The 19,672-nt window shown below is 46.1% G+C and overlaps 1 protein-coding gene across 1 annotated transcript in view; it reads right to left on the bottom strand.

Moving 5' to 3' along the window:
- Positions 1 to 503: 503 nt before the first annotated feature.
- Positions 504 to 19,672, bottom strand: part of SYNPR (synaptoporin) — a gene marked incomplete at its 3' end in the record, with an annotated part of 109,436 nt that continues 90,267 nt past the window's right edge. Inside the window, exons 4-6 of the mRNA XM_082321514.1 lie at positions 10,909 to 11,107; positions 1,532 to 1,723; positions 504 to 770 (exon numbers count right to left, since the gene is read on the bottom strand). Of these exons, the coding sequence (XP_082177640.1) occupies positions 504 to 770; positions 1,532 to 1,723; positions 10,909 to 11,107 (658 nt within the window). The remainder of the gene's footprint in view (positions 771 to 1,531; positions 1,724 to 10,908; positions 11,108 to 19,672) is intronic.

Below are 19,672 nucleotides of genomic sequence, written 5' to 3'. Positions count from 1 at the left end.
TAACCAAAACAAATGCTCTGAAGAGTCACAGACAGGCAGTTTTGAAAATTTAGGTGCAATGTTACATGCATGGATATATAGAATAATCTGTAGAAATAATAGTAAAACACTTCCGTTTTTCACCAAAATGCAGAAGGAAATTCAATTCTATTATGCATATTAAATACTACAGACTTGAGGCTACAAAATGCTTCTACCATCTTAACACATACAAAACTACCATAAAGTTATCTCTACAGTACATACTACAACACTGACTCCAGGTCACCACCCGCGATGAGCACATCCCCTGTATCTGGCTAGTCAGGGAAAAAAAGGCCAACTCCATCCCACTGGCCACCTCCCGTCCGTCTCAGGAGGCAGGCTTAGATCTTCAATCAGCATTAAACACCGTGTTGTAGTATTAATTTATGTAAAACCCTTAAAAACCTGATGCCACTGAAACTTGAGACCTGTTAAACTCTCTACATGTGAGGGATGCAAGAGCTCGTGCTGCGTGAACGCTAAATTTGATTAGCGAAGGAGGTTGGCCCGCTCTGGCCATAGCTCTGGGACTGGCCGTATTCACCCACCTGGCTGTAGGAGGCCGGCTGGTTGTAGCCACCGGCTGGCCCGTAGCTATCTTGGTTGTAGCCTCCTTGGTTGTAGCTGCTGGACTGCTTCTCCATGGTGTCCGGAGGGTGCCGCTGGCCCGAGGAATGCCAGCCTGTCTCCTTAAACACAAACCAAATGTTGCCTGCCCAGAGGATAAAGTTCAAGAAGCCAAAGACCTGGGTGGGGAGAAGAGGAACTCATCACCTGGCAGCCGTGGTCTCACAGCCCAGCCTAACGTTATGGATCCTGCACGGCCCTGGGAGAAGTCAAAGCTTCTTCCAGTCCACCCTTCTCCCAAAACCTGCTGGAAAATTTTCTCAGCTTTGGAGCAAACTCCCAAATTCACCTCCCTTAGCTGTAACTCACAAGGTGTCTGTTGTCCTTTTTGTTTTCAAAAAAAGGTTGAGTTTTTAGGGCAAAATAATTTTTTTTTTGTTTGAAAACATAATCTAGTTTAAAGAAACTGTGGAAAGATAAAATTGAAAGAAAATATTTAAAAGGAGAGAAATTGATTGCTCCGCTGGCCTGAAGTAATTTTTTTTTGTTTTTTTAAACATTCTGAAGACCAATTTTATGTTGTTTTTTTGAGGATTTTTAAAAGAATCTTTAAGGCAAAAAACCTTTTCTTCCTAAAGGAGCGCACAGACCCCTTTTCAAAGGCATTGCAGCTGGGGCAAGTTAAAAGCGGACAGGCCAACCAATACACTTGGACACTTTGTTTTCTCCCTGCCCCAACCCCGCACGCTCATCCCGCTGCTGCTGCACAGCAGAGAGGTGTCATGATTCACATTCTGCCTTTCCCCACAGCAAGATTGTACTTCCAATTAAATAATTTCAGCTAACCGGTTTACACCAGCCAATTTAGGTCAATATATGGGTAAAAGAGATGAAAATACGTTTGCAAGGTAAGGGTGAAAAGTAGTAATCAGTCACTTACAACCGAAGTGTTGAGGCTTGACATAACGGGGCTGCGAACAGGCAAGCATTTGTTGGACTGCTGTTTGCAGGCAGACATCAGTAATAGCACTTCGTCTGGGTCGGTCGCAATCTTTACATCTGACAGTCCTTTAGCCCAAGCAGATGAGCCCACTAGCCACAAGAATGAGAAGACCACTGTCACAATGAAATCCTAAAAGACAAATTAGTTAGAAGCATTATACTGATGTGTCCATTGGGAAGAAAATATATTAAAAATCACCAGAAAAGGGAAAGCTTGTGTCAGAGGAGAGAAAAACCAAGAACTTGTTATTTCATGGAAGGCTGTGATTACTGTCATCACCTACAGGGCTAATTTTCAGAAATGCTTGACGTCCCTAACGGGGCAGAGCCCTTCGGCTGCCGTTTGCAGCTCCGACCCTGAGGCCAGATTCCCACAAGCATGTGGCCGGTACCCAGGATGCTGAACTGCCTTGGAAATCCAGCCGTTCATGGCACCTGGCTGATGAATTGGGATCAATTAAAAAAATATAGATGCCTGGAAAGGAGCTGGGCCCTCCTGAGGGCTGGCTCTCGCCCTGGGTGCTTGTATACAGACAGCCGGAGCAGGTTTCCGATAGGAAGAGTTTCCATCCACGGCAGCATCTCTGGGAGAACCTGAAACTGGCTAATCCTCAGCTACCAGATGAGGAGTTTTCTCACCAGCTACAGGTAAGGCCAAATGTCCCTGCTCTGCACGAGCCGTGCAGCCGCTAATTATCACAAGTGAACAAATAAACAGCAAGACTTGCCAAGCACAGAGACTCCTCAGCTCCTCTCTGTCCCGGTAAAGAATTTGCTCCGAATTCCCATCCACGTGAAAAGAGGGGAAAAGCGGTGGCGGTCCCTCCAGGATCCAGCACCCCCGAGCAGCTCTGCTCTGAACCACTCTGCTCACTTTTCCCGTGAAAGACTCTCAGGAGCATGCACAGGCATAAACTTCTCCTTGTCTTAGCCAGAACAAGTGGCCAAGTGACACTGTTGTTGTGTGGGTTTGGGGGGAAAGGAGGGAGGAGGTGTGATTTTTCAAGCTTTCTTGTGTCTTGCTAAAACAGAAGAGCCTTTCTGCTGTCATATTTCATCCCATCTGTCAGCCCACAACAGATGGTAGAGGTGCCAAAGTCTAACATACCACTAACTGCATCGCTGCGTCTTGATATCCCACCTCCCATAGGGGCTGCTTCCCCTTCCCCCTTACAAAGTAAAGGTGTACATGGAAGGAAGAGAAAACGTTCATTAAGAACTCAGCGTTTCAGGTTGCTATCCAAAGAAATAAGTGATCCCTGGGAAACATCATTTTCTTCTTCTACAAGCACAGCTGACATTGGGGAAAGGAGCTCTCTGCCACACCGCAGGGACAGAGGACACGAGCTTCTTCCACGATGGAAGACGCACCAGTCAATAAACCACCCGCACAAGCGAGCCATGAACAAAGGATTTCTCCGCTCACGCAGATGGGATTAAATTAACTGTGCTTGGATGCTTTCCCAAAGGATACATCCTTCTCTTTTAACAGTGCCACAATTTGTTTCCTGCAGGCCTGTGTCTGCCACCGAGCTTTGAGTTCCTCTGACCTCCCTTCATGCTGGCCAAATGGGCTCTCTTGAAGAGCGTGAAGCCCAGGAGCTGACAACTATCTTAACACCCAAAGGGACTCTGGGTAGGCAGAGGCGTATAGCCCAGAGTAATTTTTCTTCTCAGGGAGATTTCCAGCAAAAGAAATTATTGTATTTTATATGTCCTAGCAGTAACTGAATGAGAAATGGACTCCTAGAGGCAGCAGTTCAATTGCAAACATTTCCTAAAAATTCCAGCTGGTAGAAACACCAAATATTCACTGAGCTATGGATTATGATGGGATATGGTCTTTATTTGCTATAAAGCTTCACATGTTATCTACCTGGATGCCTGGATCTACCTATGCCAAGCCCCCATATAAGTCCTGATTGACACAATAGACAGGGACACACCAGAATTCTGGGGAATACATTTTTTAAGTGACAAGCAACTCTCTCTCAATGCCACCACGCTATTAGACTTTGCAAGCTAAATCAAGCTCTGCAACCAGTGCATTGGCTATAACAATAAAATAAGTGCATAACAGCAGGTAGAAATTTGAAGCAAACAGAGGCAAATTGACCAAAACTAACACAATTTAGGCACTTAAACTTGCTAAAAAGAGAGAAGTTTTAAAAGTGAGAAAAATTCTTCAAGCAGGTGACAGCAGCAGGGGTTCAGACCTGCTGTCGAGCTCACAGATCCTGACCCCGTGTTCGTGAGGCATTTGCACAGCTCCTGGCACAAATGACTGCGATCTGCAAGAGTCCCTCACTCTAATTGCTGGTAGCTCATCTCTTGGGCTATAGCATACTGCTAGGAACATCCAATAGCACTGTGCAGCGATGGGATGGTCCTAAAGGGACTAAGTATTTCATATTATTTCTCAGGTCGGCTTCCCCATCTCACCCCATCCTCCAGCCTTCTGCTGACTTCCTCTGCTCCCTGCAGCAGAGTGTCCATACAAGCCTAACCCTGCCCCATCCTGCCCTCTCTGCCTCCAATTCCTCTATTTGAGAGCAGATCAGAGCCTTGGGGAAAGGGTCCCCGCTCCTGGGGGGCTGGGATCAGCCCTTTTATACAGGAACTCCCCAAAACTGTAAAGTCTGGCCGGGTGCAAGAAACACACCGAGCCAAAAGGGAAAGATTGCACAGTGGGACTCAGAGAAGAACCCACCCAAGCCCCTCCACCAGCCAGAGGACATGACTGCTCCCAGAAACGTCTTACAAGGCCAACAGCTAATCAAGAAGATGGGACAGAAAGGCTAATGAAACACGAGGGGTTTTTCAGCAGGTGCTCTCACCATGGCTACATGGCTGGACTCAGGCTCTTGGAGGATTTGTTCCATCTCCTCTGCACTGTGCAAGGAGCAAAATATACGACTACAGCAAACTTGCGTCTTCCTGTTTATTTTGAATCTTTGCTAACCTTCAGCTTTGGCTGGAACTTGAACCTCTCTTGTTTTCAAGTGGGTTTGGATTTCTGGCTGAACATTTTCACAGCTCTGGGTGGAACAGAGTTACAAGATAATGACATGCTGAAAATAAAAGTGAATTTCAAGCTAAGCTGTTCTGGAGCTTAATGTCTATCTAGGGAATTTCTCCTTGGTAATTAAAGCCAGAGTGTCTGCATACTAAAACAAATCTTGCATTTGAATGTTTAATATCCCCATAGCATGGGTGATCTTTTTCTTCCTTTGGAACAAAGTAATTTTTGTAGTTGCTCTCTTGAAATGGTGTCTACAGATCTCTTCAGTGTGTATTGTTGTACGGTTACGCTATACTCCTAATTGCAAAGTTTCTTTCTCAGATCTCAGCTGAGATACTTTGGTCTGCCTACAGGTGCCTTTGGGAAGGAAGCAAAATAGGAACATGTAGGAGAAAGCAGAAAACAAGATTTAAAACATGCTGAATATCCAAGGAGGGAGTTTTTAAGAGCCTGAAGTATGTGTAACAAAAAAAAAAAAAAATCTTGCTGCCTTTTTCAAGTTGAAACTTGCTATTACTGAGTTTGCCAAAAATGTCTACTTAGAACAATTTTATGTATTATGTGTTTTAGAATAGAACTGTGAATGTGCCTTTTCTTTTCATGCTAACTGAAACATTTCTCCTTGCTATCAAGCTACTGGCTTTTGCAAAATGCCCATCTTTGGAGGGGGCAGTCGCTTAAGTCTCCCGAGCACTTTGAATCCCCCAGTGTCCAGCGCAATCTCACCCAGCCAAAAGCATCTGCAGAAGCTGCTTGTTCGCTCGGAAAGGGGACAGGTTTCGCCTGCTCTGAGCCGGTCGGTGGCTTCTGCAACCCCTGGAGCACTGTAACACACGTGGCCCCATGCGCTCTCTGTGCCCTGTTCTCCCTCCCTGCCAGCATGGTCCAAGTTTGGCATGACAGCCCTGGGCTGTTATGTTTGAAAAGATGCAAAACCTCAGCTCTGGCCTGGCCGGAGGGCGCCTGGCATCCCTGCCATGCTCGCACTCCCTCCTCCCTCGCTGAACCGCGGCTCCTGGCCCCGTAACTGGCTTCCACGCAGGGCTTTCAGTGCCTCTCCGCAAGCGTTTCCATCCACTAACTCTCATGCTACAAAACCTTTTCATTTGACAAAACCCTCTCGTACATTTACAGCATACAAGAGAGCAACTCCTCAAACGCCAAAGCCTATAAACCTTCCCAGCCAGAGCCTGTCTAGCCCAGCAGCACTGCCAACAGCTTTGAGGCACAGCCATGCAGGAGCAGAGGGAGATTTCCTTACCCCAGGAGGGGCAAACTGCTCAGAGGATTTGCTTTCACAGTCACAACCAACTTAAAAATTCAAGAGCCACCCCAGTGAGAGCCATAGCCCTGGCCCCAGGCCAGGAAAGTGGCCAACAGCAGCTTGCTGCAGGCAGCAAACACCTTCCTACGGTGGCATTTTAGCTCTTTTTTTGGTTTGAACAAGGTCCCACCCCAGATCTTCTGCCAAAAGACGCTCTGAAAGAATTACACGCTTCTTGCAACAGTTTATGGCCTTGTGAGTTTACTTCTGCAGGGACGTGCGGAACCCTTTGGGAGGCACCATCGTGTACAGCAAGGTCACTGTGGCTTGTGTTTTAGAAAGCAGACGACAAAAGCAGGCTGAAACAGCTCTTTGAAATGCAAAGAATTATTCAGGTTATTCATGATTTCATTTTTTAACTGCAAAGGATTCAGTCTTTGTTTTTACAGATGGCTCTTTATTCTTTTCCTATCTATTTTCTAGAAAGCAGGACAAAGGGGAGGAAATAAAACATGTTTAATCAAAGACATCTCCAAAGAGCTGACTAGAAGCTTACTTAACTCGCTTGGTCTGCAACACATGTAAAGAACCAAATGCCTTTCTGCTTAATGTGATTATTCACAGGACTCCAGATGCAAAGGAAAGATCTCATCTTCTTACGTGTAAGCATCTTTGCGCACTGTAAGAATGAGATTATCAAGTAATCACTACAAAAATGAAATATCTCTTTTCAGGGCTACGTCAGTCACTTTTCTTGGCTAAATAATTTTACGCTTTTATATTAATTGATTGGAATACTAACAAAGTGATTTACATTTGTTCATGAATGCATGTGGTTCTTCATGGCCAATCTATAACTTCCCGAAGACAAACCTGAAGGCAGAGACAGAGTTGTCAGCGTGGGTTTTAAGTGGAGCACATATGGGGTATAGAAACTACAGAAAAAGTAAGAAGTCTGAGTGATGGGTACTGATACACATTGACCATGACTATTTTTTCCTTTATTTTCCCACTCCAGAGATAGATGGAAGCACCTACCCCTGATCCCCTAAAACTTCAGCACAGGACTAACCGTTGGGTTGGTTACTCTCTGCTTGCAAGCAGCTGCAAACGTATAGATCTGAAACAGGGCATCAAGACAGAGGTGCTGGGGGTGGCAGTCCCAGGGTGCAGCTCATCGCTGCTCACATTTCAAACCAGCAATGCCTCCCCAGCGTACATGGTGTTACACAAGTGGAAATCAGCTTAGGTTAGGCTTAGAGATGCAGATATACTGAAAACTGGTGAGATTTTGTACATTGTATTCATTAAAATATAAATCACCATCTCCAATTAATTTCTTTAAAATGTTTCTCGCTCTTGAGCACTAATCAGCCATTTGAGAAACTGGCTTGCACTTCTTGTAACCGCCAAGGTGAGCCCCCAGCTCCTCGCTGTACACGTGCACCGAGCAAGAGCTTGCAATGAAATTAAAATCACAGCTGTGGTTTGCAGAGCTCAGAAACACATCACACATATCGATTAGGTATTTAATCCCTGGTAAACTGCTCCTTGTTTCTTTAGGAATTGGGAATCCAAGGTCCTCTCAGGTCTATCTATCTAGTGTGAAGCCCCCCGAATGATCTCTCCGTGGAGCCACTGAGGCAAGTGGAGGGCACACAGAGCAAGGGCTCGCTGCTGACAGCCCCGTGGGAAGGGGTGACTCCCACCTCCATCGCAGCCGAGTAACACAACCAGGGCCCTGTGAGACCAAAAGGAAGATTTTTATCCCCAAAACCTGACAGGACACATTAGCAACAGACATGGCTCACTGCACAGTGAATAAAACATGCCAGTGCCATCCAAACAGCCGTGGAAGGAGTTAACAGCTTCTCCTACTGGAAATATTTCCTTGCCATGATGTCTCACTTCACACTGAACGTTAAAATATTTTTCGACAGTTAAAGTGATGCTTCGCTGAGATCTCAGCACATGCAGTTGGGTTTCCCTATATTTGTATAAACAAGGTAAACTTGAAACATTTGTAACTGAAATTTTCTCTGTGAGTTTCTCGTGACTTAGTGGTCATTAAATTCTTTATAATCATATATTCTGCATCCAGTCAGGCCACTGCAAGTTGGTAACGTGTTGATGGTGCTCTGACTGCCTGTGCAAGGGTTTTTGAAAAAATATTGTAAAATTTCAAGGGAAAGTTTTTTTCCTCTCTCCACTTCTCTCGTCATACTCCTTTTTCAAATCCTGAAAATTTGTCGGGAGGAAAGGCAGCCAGCTCTGAGAGGGTGCCGCTTAAAGGCAGCTGTCATCCCAGACTGAGCAAATATCAAGCCAAGAGGAAGTAAAAGGCTTAAAGTGGGAATGGTTTTAAATATGAGATTGTGATCAGGCACTGCAGCAGAAGCAAAGACAGATGAAACTATCATCTTCTAACTCTTCACTAAGAGGAAAAAAACGGGTAGTCTGGAAACGGCGCCTGACACACGGTGACGAGGAGGGAGCAAGGACTGCCCTGCCACCTGCACCGACACGTGCCGAGCGACTGCTGGCTGGACTCGGGCGTGCACAAAGCTCCCCAGATTTCTGCAGCACTTTTCTTTGGAAGGAACAATCTCAGGGATGAGACATACTCACACATCTGATTTGGTATACGTGTGATCTTGCTGGGTACGTCAGCTCAGTGTAGCATCTGCCCGGAGCTGGAGGATGCATCCATCGCCTGCCTGTTACATCCCTTAGGTGAGCCCTGCAGCTGTGGGAAGCTGGTTTTCACTCTGAGTTTCCCTTGAATTCCTCCTGGCTACAGCTGCTTGCTTGTTCTCTGCCTGGGGCTCTGCACTTTCCCTACATCTCCACTGCACAGTAGAACTCACACCCTGTCCCAATCAGGCTGTGATGTTGCAATCATTGCACGGGGCAGAGACTAGCAGGGACATTCTCCACATTAAAAAGGGTCTTTTTTCTAAAAATACCCAACACACAGAGGTGGCAGTGCAGAGGAGATGCTGGAGCATGTGGCTGGAACAGGTGTAAGCTGAGCATAACCCTAAGTCACTTCCCAACACCGCTCACTGGCAGGAGCTGCTTTTGCTGTAGGACACACTCAGAAGCATCTTTATATTCTGAGCAAATAAGGTCATTTAGGCTTGGTTTAAAGACTGGGAAATTACAAACAGTGGCTTTGGTAATGGACATTGGTTAAATTGAACCTGTAGATTCAATTACAATCCATTACACAGAACAAATTAAATCAATGCCATGTTAATGCTGCAGCGGATTGCACTGTGCACCCTGTGACAAACACGACCGCAGCAGCTGCATCAGGAAAGTCCTGGACAACAGCAAATGGCCGCATCACAATCTGACATATTAGCATTATTTTTTTCCACTTTCCCTTTTCTGTTGCTACACAGGATAATGTTGTTGGTCAGAAGAAAGAATTATTTTCCACAAGAAAATTAAAATGGCAGATCTCTGCAACTAATCCTTTGATGAGACAGTTTGAAATGAGATATTACTTGATATCAACTGAATCAAGCAGAAGCAAGGCACTTTATTTATTTACTGTTTCTGTAGGGACCTCTTTATCTTGCCTGTTCTACCTCTCCTCTGTGAAGACTTCCCCTCCTTTCCTCACCATTTTCTAAGGAGAGAGGAAAGGTCCCAACAACCCCAAATGAAGAGGATTCATTTCCTTTGATGTGGAATGAGAATTTTTCCTTCTCTATCAATTCTTCACTTTTGAATTATGCAAACTTAAATAAAACAACTCCCATCTCCTTGCAGCAGGAAAATCTTACCCTCGAAACCCTGTGATGCTAAGATTACTTTCCTACAGTTTAATCTTTTGCTTACTGTACTGTAGTTATTGCCTTTAACAGGTACAGCCTTTCTGTGCTGGTGATTTATTTTCCTTTCTGTTATATTTTTCTGATGCTCTTTATTGGTGGCTTTCAGTCATTTAAGGTACAAGTCTCAGCGAAATGTCTGGTTTCTGTCAATCATAAACTTTAGCTTTTTCTTAAAGCCAGAACTAACTCTTTCCTTATGTCGCTCCTCACAAAACTCCCGCTGCCTTCACTTTGAATTGCTCTTCACACCAAGACTTCAGAGAAATATCTTCTCTACCTTAGCATAACCTTATCCTTGCAGTGATGGAGGAGAGAGTTGCCCGGGGAAGGGAGAGCATGAGGCAACCCTACAGCCCGCAGATGCAGAGACCTGGCCCAACCTCAGTGCAGCGGAGGATCAGCACACAGCTGCCTAGCAAGACCAAGGGGTATATCCCAGGGCATGATGCACTAACAGGTAACGGACACCTAGAACAAAATAGCTCTCACTGGCTTTACAACCTTGATTTATAAGAAAACAAATGCAGAGCAGCACTTGCTTTTTATCACAAGCCTTCAGGAATCAGTAAAAAGAAAAATAAAGGCACAAACAGCCACAGCTTGATGGGTGCATAGAATGATAACTGGGAAGTGAGGAGCCTCAAAAACCAGTGGAGACTCAAATGTGCTGGGAGCTCAGGGTAATACTGGAAAACCAGCCACATAATTCTCCAAAGCAAAATCATTTGGCTGAACCCAGCAATAATTAGCAATAAGCAATCTCCCTGGCTAGGCTTTGGTCAAGGGCATGGTTTCATTTGTCTGCTAGGATGATGCCTAAGATCTCTTCCCCTTTTCCCCAGCGATGAAGCTCCGCTGTCACAGACAAGTGGCTCAGACCCCAGTCCTGCAACCACTCAGCTACATGTTCGTTATTTGTGTGAACATCATCACTGCAGGCAGCGGGAGAGAAGCGGGGAATCCCACAAGTACGTACAAGATTGGGACTACACTCCACCTGCATATAGTCTCTGTTACCCTTGATGTTAGAAATTTAAATCACCATTAAGATATAGAAACAGGTGAATGCAGAGATGCTTTGGGCATCGGGCTACTTGGATCTCCCAGACCATGCCACAGCCTCAACCACCAAAAAAGCAAGAGGCTAAGACCTACGTCTGAAAATGCTGCAAATGCACACTTACAATTAGAGGCCCTCTGTTGTTTTCGCGGTACTTGTTCTGGAAGAAGATATAAACCACGGTGGCAGCCAGCGAGTAGAGGAAGGCAAAGACTGCAATGGTGACGAAGAACTCCGCCGAAGAGGAGAAGTCCCCTATCAAGGAGAGCTTTTCTCGGCGCTTGCCTTCACAAGTGGGAGCATCGAAATTCACTTGATACAACCTGGAAAACATCCCAAAGGGCAGCAGGTGAAGTACAGAAAAAGGAAACCGTTACCTGAATAAAGATATAAATACATTTGCTCTGTCTCCCTATCACATTCCTGATGCACATTGATCCTCTGCTTGAATAACTGGTCTCATAAGTAGTCTTGTGGGCTGTGCTCTTCAGAGCTGCTTGTACACATGAGGTTACTTCCATGCGAGTGTCTAGGTGAGACTGAGGACCTGAACACGTCTTTTAATCAATCTCAGAGAAAAGTTGATGTTCCAATGGTTTGGTACAACCTCCCCCTCACCCCTTCCTCTCTGGGGTTTTGCCATGGCAACAACTGAAAAAGGATAACATGAGAAACAATTTGATTCTCGAATTCTTACAAGTAAGGCAGCAGAAAACAGGTCTTATCCTCTATATTAAGGCCATGGGATACCTGTATTTGGAAGCTCACAGCTTCCTTATGTCAAATAGCTTAGTACACAGCTACCTGTGGCTGTTAGCCCATGGGGCTGTGAGCCATATAGTGCCTCTAAGTTAAAAGCTTTTAAAACCAAGCTGCAGCAGAAATACATAACTTGGGTCAAAGAGACAATCCACGTGCCCTGGTTTAAGGAATCAAAGCCCTAACCTTGTACTCATGTAATCAGTGACCGAGCTAATAGATTTGTGGTTCTGTCTGGCAGCTCCTGCCAGACACTTCTTTGCTCTAATAATTTTAGCTTCTGATTCAGAAAGAGAAAGGGGACCCTTGGAGAAGGTGCTCTGGTTGGCCCTGTTGCATGGCCCAGATTAGCATCAGTGGGGCCATGGGGTCGGATCACACTGTTCTGCTCTGCACAGGGAGAGCGGAGGGGACGAACCCAGCAGCAAGTTAACAGCAGCAATTAAAGAAGTTGTGATCTGGTGCAGAGAAAGGATGAGGCCTTCTGGGAGACATTCCTCTACTCAAGGGCAATTAATGTGTGCAACAGCGAGCCAATGGCAGCAGCAGTCATGAATATACGACTAAATAAAAAGTTAGGTCTCCAGAGGAAAACAAAGTACCCGCAGTAGAAATCACAGAAGATGGATTAATTGACGTTGGAGGATTGCGTGACTTTTTGCTTTTCCTGGTCCAAACTAAATGTACCCGAATGCGTAGGCAGAACCTTTTCATCAGTGGTTGATGCATAACGCCGGTTATTTGCCTCAGGCATTTTCTTCCCTGAGCTTCTGTCGCTATAGTAGTGGTGGGATGAAAACAAGAAATGTGTCTGCCTAGATTGCGGAGATGAGCAGCAGCTGACTCGCCTCCCCTACGCGAACACAGCAAAGTCTGATGAAAACTGAACACATGAGAGAGACTCTAATGCTCACAATCAGACAGTTTCCTGACTTGGTTTCAAACCTTCCTGGCATCAGCACACACACACTTTTCGTCAGAGCTTATTGTTCTTTCCTAAGGGGGGGGGGGGGGGGGGGGGGCGGGAAATGGGGAAGGCAGATTTCCTAGTGCCTCTCATGCCAATTCTGCAGCCTGGAGAGAAAGTGGCTTTGTTTCATCCATCACTGGGATATGGAAAGATTTGAAATGCATGATTTGCATGGTCAGAAAAGAAAGCTTTCTCTGCTTTCCTCATGCACAACTGCTTGGGCGCTGTATTGACACAGAATGAAACTGGGAACCTGGTTCAAAACCCCTTGAAAACAGCGGCAGCCTCTGTGGAGTTTTGGATCAGGAAGAAACTTGACCCCATCCCTCCTTCCCCAGGGGAAGGCAATGCTGTGCAGCCAGAGACCATGCCCACAGTCCTCCTCAGGTCCTGCCTTCAGGGCTTGAGGCTGGGTTCAAGCCAGGTTTCACCTTCCGCCCAGCCCATGGGGCTGCAGCCCAGGGCAGGGAGGACACCTGCGATGGTGTGCAGAGCCAGAGCTGGGGACCACCCTGTGCTCCCATCCACTGGCAGAGCCAGGGTCCCCCGATCAGCCCAGACTTTGCCAATCAACACAAAGGCGTTCAAGGCTGGTTTTTTTTTTTTGTTTGGGGATTTTCCCCCCACTCCCACCCCCACCACCAAATACTTAAATAGCATTTTCTGACTCTTAAACAATTAACCATGTTTGCTGTGTTTGAACAGCCACACTCAGGTACTACAACTGCTTTTTAAGGGCCCCTCTGTGGAGTGCAGTATCTGCTTTTCCAGCTAAACACAGCGAGAAGGCTTGGGCCCCTCACGGGAAAGCCAGGCTTTGCTGTGATGGTGGGAGCGCCACAGTTATATGTTACCACTTCACACTGCAAATAGGCTTTAGAGAGTTGCTCTGGCCCTCGCATTGCTTTCACAAGCACTCTGGAACTGAGCTGAGCTACATTAAATACAGTCCGATCACTTGGGGGAAAAAAACAAAAAAGAACAAGGCAATTCTGCATGCTTTTTATTGTGTAAAACACATCTTTAGGGTGGCTGGTTTTTATTCTCCCCTGGTGTCCTGAAATAGCACACCGGGCAACGCATGGTGTGGCAAGTAGCAGTTCAAACTCCTGTGCATAGCAAAGGTGAAATAGCTTAAGGTATGTTTCTATCGAGATTTAGACCAGGAGTTGCTGCCTGCCCCCTGCACCTCCAGCTGGCCTCAGTCACCACAGCCCCATCCAGCCTCATCACCAACAACACACCAGCCTTTCTGAAACATGGTAAAGTAACTGAGGCCACTTTCCTTTTTTGTTACCTGTTTTCCTGACTGCACCTTAGTTCTGAATCATGATAAGCCAGAAAAAAATGTTCATATATTACATTAACATCTCACTCGTATCTTCCCAGCAGTGCTTTTGTGGCCAAGGATCTGTCAGTGAGATCAGATCACAGAAGCGTTATTCCATCAAGTTATTTTTATTCAGTTGCTTTTCTTTTTAGATTTCCCTAGCCTCTAAGAGGATGTGCAGTAATCAGTGCCTCTTGTGGCCACCTCACCTCTGCCCAAAACCAGAGATGTCAGTTGTGCAAAGGGCCCCAAAATAGACCATGACTCAGACCTGTGAAGAAGTGAGCCAAGCCCTGGGGTGGGGTTAGGGTGGATGCTGACTTCGCAAGATGCATTTGAAAAGTTTCTTTAAAGCAGGGGAGGATCAGTGACAGAAAATCCAGTTTTACTAATCAAAGCCTCTTTGATCTGGAATAACATCTCAGAGAGAAAGCTCTGATTTTTCCACCGATGTTGCTGAGTCAGCCTTTCTGGGGGCAGGATGCCTTGGTGATGACTCTCAAAAAACTAATTGCCTCTACCTCCGCCTCCCACTTTTGATGTAATTCTACCTGTTCTGCCTATTGCTTCCTCTGACTTATTCTTCTTTCATCTTATCTTATTTCTCATTCTTTACACCCCACCTTTTCCTTCAAGTCATCCTTGGCTGGTGTGTTCCTTCTGCTGCTTTTCTATCTCCAGCACCACCCCTGCATTTCACCTTTGCCTCTCCATTCCCTAAACAAAATCAGGAGCCCTGAGAGTGACCCTTTGCAGTCACACCCTTTGTACTTTGTTAGCATCTGAGCAATACTGTTGGGCTGCATTAGCAGAAGTAATTTTCACTGATTGATGGACAATGCAAATAAGGAACACTTCCGTAATAAATTTACCTAATTAGGGAAAAAAGTAATGAAAAACCTTTCCCTGCTAAGTTCCTCCAAAAATGAGCTAAACAGTGCTTTTTGCCTCGTATTGCACTGAGTCTTGTTATTAATTCAGAAATAAAGCTGACGACTCAGGAAGGTGAGCTGGCACCCCACACTCAGCAGAGCAGCGCTAAGGTCAGCCTCGCTGCTCATCGCTGCTGACACCATCCCCTTTGCCTGCTGGGTCTGTTTGTTAACAACAGCCGCCACTGCCAAGCCATCCAGGTCTGAATTCCCTCAAATTCACCGAAATCTGAAGCAAGTCCACCAAAGGCAGTCAAGTTTCACGGATGAAGTCACAGTAATTAAGGGCTTCTGAGGTTTCTCCTACCATTTGGCAAACTTTCCATTGCTGTGGGAAGTATGATGACAAGACAGCTGTATTGTCTAGCTTGACAAGATCTAAAGAGGGCAGGAATGTTTTACAGTATAAAAAAAGGATTTTTACATTGTTCCACAATAGCGAAGAGCAGTTACATTTTCAGACACTAATTACCCCTGCTCCGAAAACAATACGTGAAGCCAGACACGCCTAAGAAAGCTACAGCTGTTACATGTGCGTGGGGGAGCAGAAGCTGCGCTCTCTCCATGTTAATGTGAAGTTGCCTTTCTTTCCTGAACTTCCTTAGTACAATATTCAAGCCGCAATTTGCTTTTAATTATAGCCCCTCTTTTTTTCGAGCAGGCCAGTCCACCTGATGATCCTTGAGCACAAAAATGGTCAGAGCCAACCGCCCCAAAGACCTGTTGCGTCCCATGCCCCGTCCTATCAGCAGACACAGAAGGGCCCGAGCAGGAGAGTGTGCACCAAGTGATCTAATCTCGTCTGACTCACAAAACCTCCCCCTTCAGCAGCGCACACAGAGCTTAGACTTCAAACTAACAGAACATGCAATTAATGGCAAGTATGTGCTCAAGTATTATTGATGAACCGGCACAGATTTCCTCTCCTGGGCTTTGATCAGTGCTTGGATTAATAAATAACAGATAAAGTTTTGCCTCCAAAAATTCTCAATGGGGGTTAGTGTTTCTCCTTTCCTTTACTAGGACATGGTGAAAAACAGGCAAAAAAGCTATCTGTTTTGGCAGGTTGTCCTATTTTCTGAAAATAGCATCTTGTAATCCACCCCCCAACCCGTCTATGACATGCTTGAGCAAAATCTGCAACACCCACACACGTGCTTGCAAAAATCCAGAGCTCCATTATCCTTTCATTGGGCTTTCTTTCCCCCTCGCTTGTTCCTGGTAGTCAAACTGTCAATTGTATTTACTGTCTGCAAGCAATGAGAGAAATACACACTGGAAATTAGTTACTGCAGGTAGCACTCATGGAGGCATTTGTCATGAAATGTTTGTCTTGGCTGATAATCTCCAAAATGAGGGAAAAATGAAATTTCAAAATCCAATAGTGAAATGCTGAAATGCACAGGGCCCCTTAGCAAGTCAAACTGCTCTGGCAAAGCACAAGAAGAGGGCAAGGGTTTTTGCCTTCCTTTCTCTGGGATACAAAGTAAAGGCATTTCTTTTAGTTGGCCCTGGAAACGCTGTGGCTCCCTTGTTCCAGAGGGCTGTGCTGATGTGCTTGCACATCAGTGCCTCCAGCCAGCCAGTCCCTGGGCAAATGCCCCTTCAAGGTGCCAAATATGGATTTTTTTTTTTGTAGGTTTAGTGGAAGAACAGTACTAAATGGGAGCCTTTCCTCTCACAGCAGAGCTCATCATTCCCATAAGACTTCTCTAGAGATATTACCTGCATGAAGAAAAATACTTTAAAAATAACCTTTAACACTCAGGTGGAAGTAGAAATCTGCCTGAGAAGGAAAGGTCTTTTCTTTAATGAAATCGAGGTCCATTGACTCTTCCAACACTCTTCACAGCCTGTTCTCAAGCAGGAAGCAATCCACACAGCACTCCTCGCTGCAAAGAACATTCCCCCCGGTGCTGGGCATCCCCGCATATTCAGTGCTAAATCCTGGCTATCCGAGAGGCTGCCCACACAGCAAGGAACAGGCTTCCTTCCAGCCTTCGGGAGGGAGGATGGAGCTGAGCTCTGCAGCTTTCTCCTCCTCCCCCCAGATCTGCTCCCCAAGGACAGACTCCTGAGGGAGGGAACCCTGCAGCAATGAAGCCACGCTATGAGCTCTCATACACCCCATGAACTCTCACAGAGGGAGACACTGCTAAGCAGTTGCCCTCAGTCTGTATTTTTTGCCAATTATAACCATTATCCAGTAATTCCCATAGGATCTGAATCTTTGTACCCAGGCATCCTGGAGCTGTTGAAAACAGTCTCTTTTTGAGGCAGCCAGCCTGTTAATACCACATTTGAATTGCTTGAAGTCATTAATGTTGAAGTTCTCTCCAGCCCTTCAAAGTCCAATAGCTGAAATATTAATAGAGCCCCGGACAGCTGTGGGGATGTGATGGGCTTAGCCCAGCAGTGGGACAGCAGGTACCACGGAGGCGACTGCTCCCTGGCCCGTTTGCACCTGTGATGTTCTGGCAAAACCAGAGTTTTCCATCCTTTTGCTAACAGCAACAAGACTGTTTCTCACCCCAAGCAGCTCTTTTCCCAAGATGAAGAAATTACCATTTACTCAAGCATTCCGTTCCCTCACCTTTCCCACTGCCCATCTGCCACGATGCACATCCCAGCACTGCCTGCATATGCCACAGCCATTCGAAACTGTGAGGTGCTTATCGATATTTCCTAACTGTCCCAGCAATTTTCCACACCTCACTCCACCAGCCCCCAAAAAGCAACACCCCCTCCAGACTCCCCAGCATCCAACAGTGTCTTCAGTACCCTTGTTGCCTTGGTCTCCTCCCCTTCCAGAGCAGCAGCACGTTTTGTTTCTACCACATACCTATCCCTACAAAATCAGTTCATTTTTTTCTCTGGAGACAGGAAACAAAAATAAAATTTTCCAGCTGACTCAGCAATCCAAGCTTGGCCTTTTGTTTCTTTGCTTTCTAGAGGAAGAAAATACGGTTTGCTGATTAAAGAGTATTTGAAAATATTTCACTTTGAACTTCTGTCCTCTCATTTTCTTCCAAAAAATATCCCAAAGCCCATGTGTCTCCAGAATTATTCAACACTACCAGTAGTTTCACACAAATACATACTTCATCTTGCAAACATTTAATCCTAACTCCTGTCCTGGACATTTGAACATCCTAAAGATCTCCTGTTTGTCACAGCTGCCTTCAGTGGCTTATAGCCATCCAAAGGCACGTCCAGAGCAGCATCACCAAAAAACCCCAGAAGGTGCTGCTGGGAAGCTGACCGGGAAAGCTGTAGCAACCTATATTCTCTTCTGGTTTATGTCCAGTCAAAATAATGGAAAATATTTCCCCCTCCCCCCCATATTTTCAATTTCTTAACTTGTCAGGTTCCCAGCCCTCACTCGCACATAGCTGTTGTGCAAACATTTGGCCAGTACTATTTTCCTACAGTACTGTTTTTAATAGGACAAGCTGTCAGCCACAGTTGCTGTCTCAACACACCACATTGCGTGCGCCGCGCTGGGAGAGGTGGTAATTCCCCAGCGCCGGCAGCTCGGAGCAGGCACGCCGCGATGCCTACCCAGAGCATCGCAACGCGCATGTCCTCTGCTCCATCCCTCTCCACCTAACATCTCTTCTCCTGTTAACACAGCAAGTCAGAGACCCTCTGAGGTGCTCAGGTCTCCGGGAGGGGAAGCTACAAAATCCTTTTGAGGATGAGGTCTAAAGACATTGAAATAGAGACAATCCCAGCAATGGTGGGGAGAGGTGCACCAGTGCCATGTCTGCAGCCTGGGATCCCTCTTGCAGGACCCGCTCCCGGTGACTGCTTTCACAAAGTTCTTGGAAAACAGCCTGTGCAACAGCTTCGTCGCACTCTTGGAGGAAGAAACGTCCCGGACGTGTGCCAGCCATAGCAATGAACCTCCCCAGACTGTGCACGTAACAGTAATGCAAACCCTAGTACTATGCCGTAGCACCAAAAAGGAAATAAAATGGCTCATTATAGAACACGCGCTGCCGGGAGCGCTTGCAAAGCTGAGTGGGTGATCCCAACCCCACTTCCAAGCCTACATCCAGACCCAGATTTGCCTCCCGAGATATTTTCACAGCTCTTCTCAGAAACACACACTTTTCCTCGCTGTGCAAGCAGAGCATAGCACTCAAAGACATGCTCCACTGATCTTTACAAACCCAAATACCTTCTCAGATTGGGTACTTACATTCTTCGTGGTACAGACTGGTTACATTGCTCTGATTTCCCTTCACTGAGCTGTTTCCTTGGGGTGAACTGCTTCCTAGTCACTGGGAAGCTTAGCTATTATTTCTAAAGGAAGGTAACCCTTGATTATCTTAAAAAATGCATCGTGTCCATGGAGCAACGCAAATTAGGAGGCCTGGAAGTGCCACAGGCGTGCATCTGCATTGCCACATACACAGCTGTCCAACGTTACCCAGTCGCACCATGAGATCCTGACTGAACCCATAGCTCTGATGTCCCTCCTGCTGCCCTCTCCTCTGGACCAACACGAGAATCAGCTTCCAAACTAACAAGCCTCTGTCAGAGTAGAACAAAAGCTTCCATTTGGAGAAAAATCTACAAAAAATCTAAACATCTAGAGATATAAGCAATAGAAAGCGTAAAGCAAAGACCAGCCATTGAATCTAATAAGACCATTTCTGGGAAGTAGAAGTATCAAATCCCTGGGCAGTGCTTTTGCATGGAGCGATGTGGGACCGCTGAGCCCCACTTTCCTGCACCCCAACACGCTCTGCTGCTGCTCACATGGGTTCATAACACTCGCACCACCTCCAATCCACCTTGCCTTCCACAATCAAATGGGCCATGAAGTCTATGTAAAATCAATCTGAATTCTCGGGCATCACCTGATGTTCAACCAGAACCACCTGAAAGC

The sequence above is a fragment of the Platalea leucorodia genome, assembly GCF_965183815.1.
Source record: "Platalea leucorodia genome assembly, chromosome: 9".
Classification (NCBI taxonomy): Eukaryota; Metazoa; Chordata; class Aves; order Pelecaniformes; family Threskiornithidae; genus Platalea; species Platalea leucorodia.
This window is presented reverse-complemented; position numbering and strand designations above follow the sequence as displayed.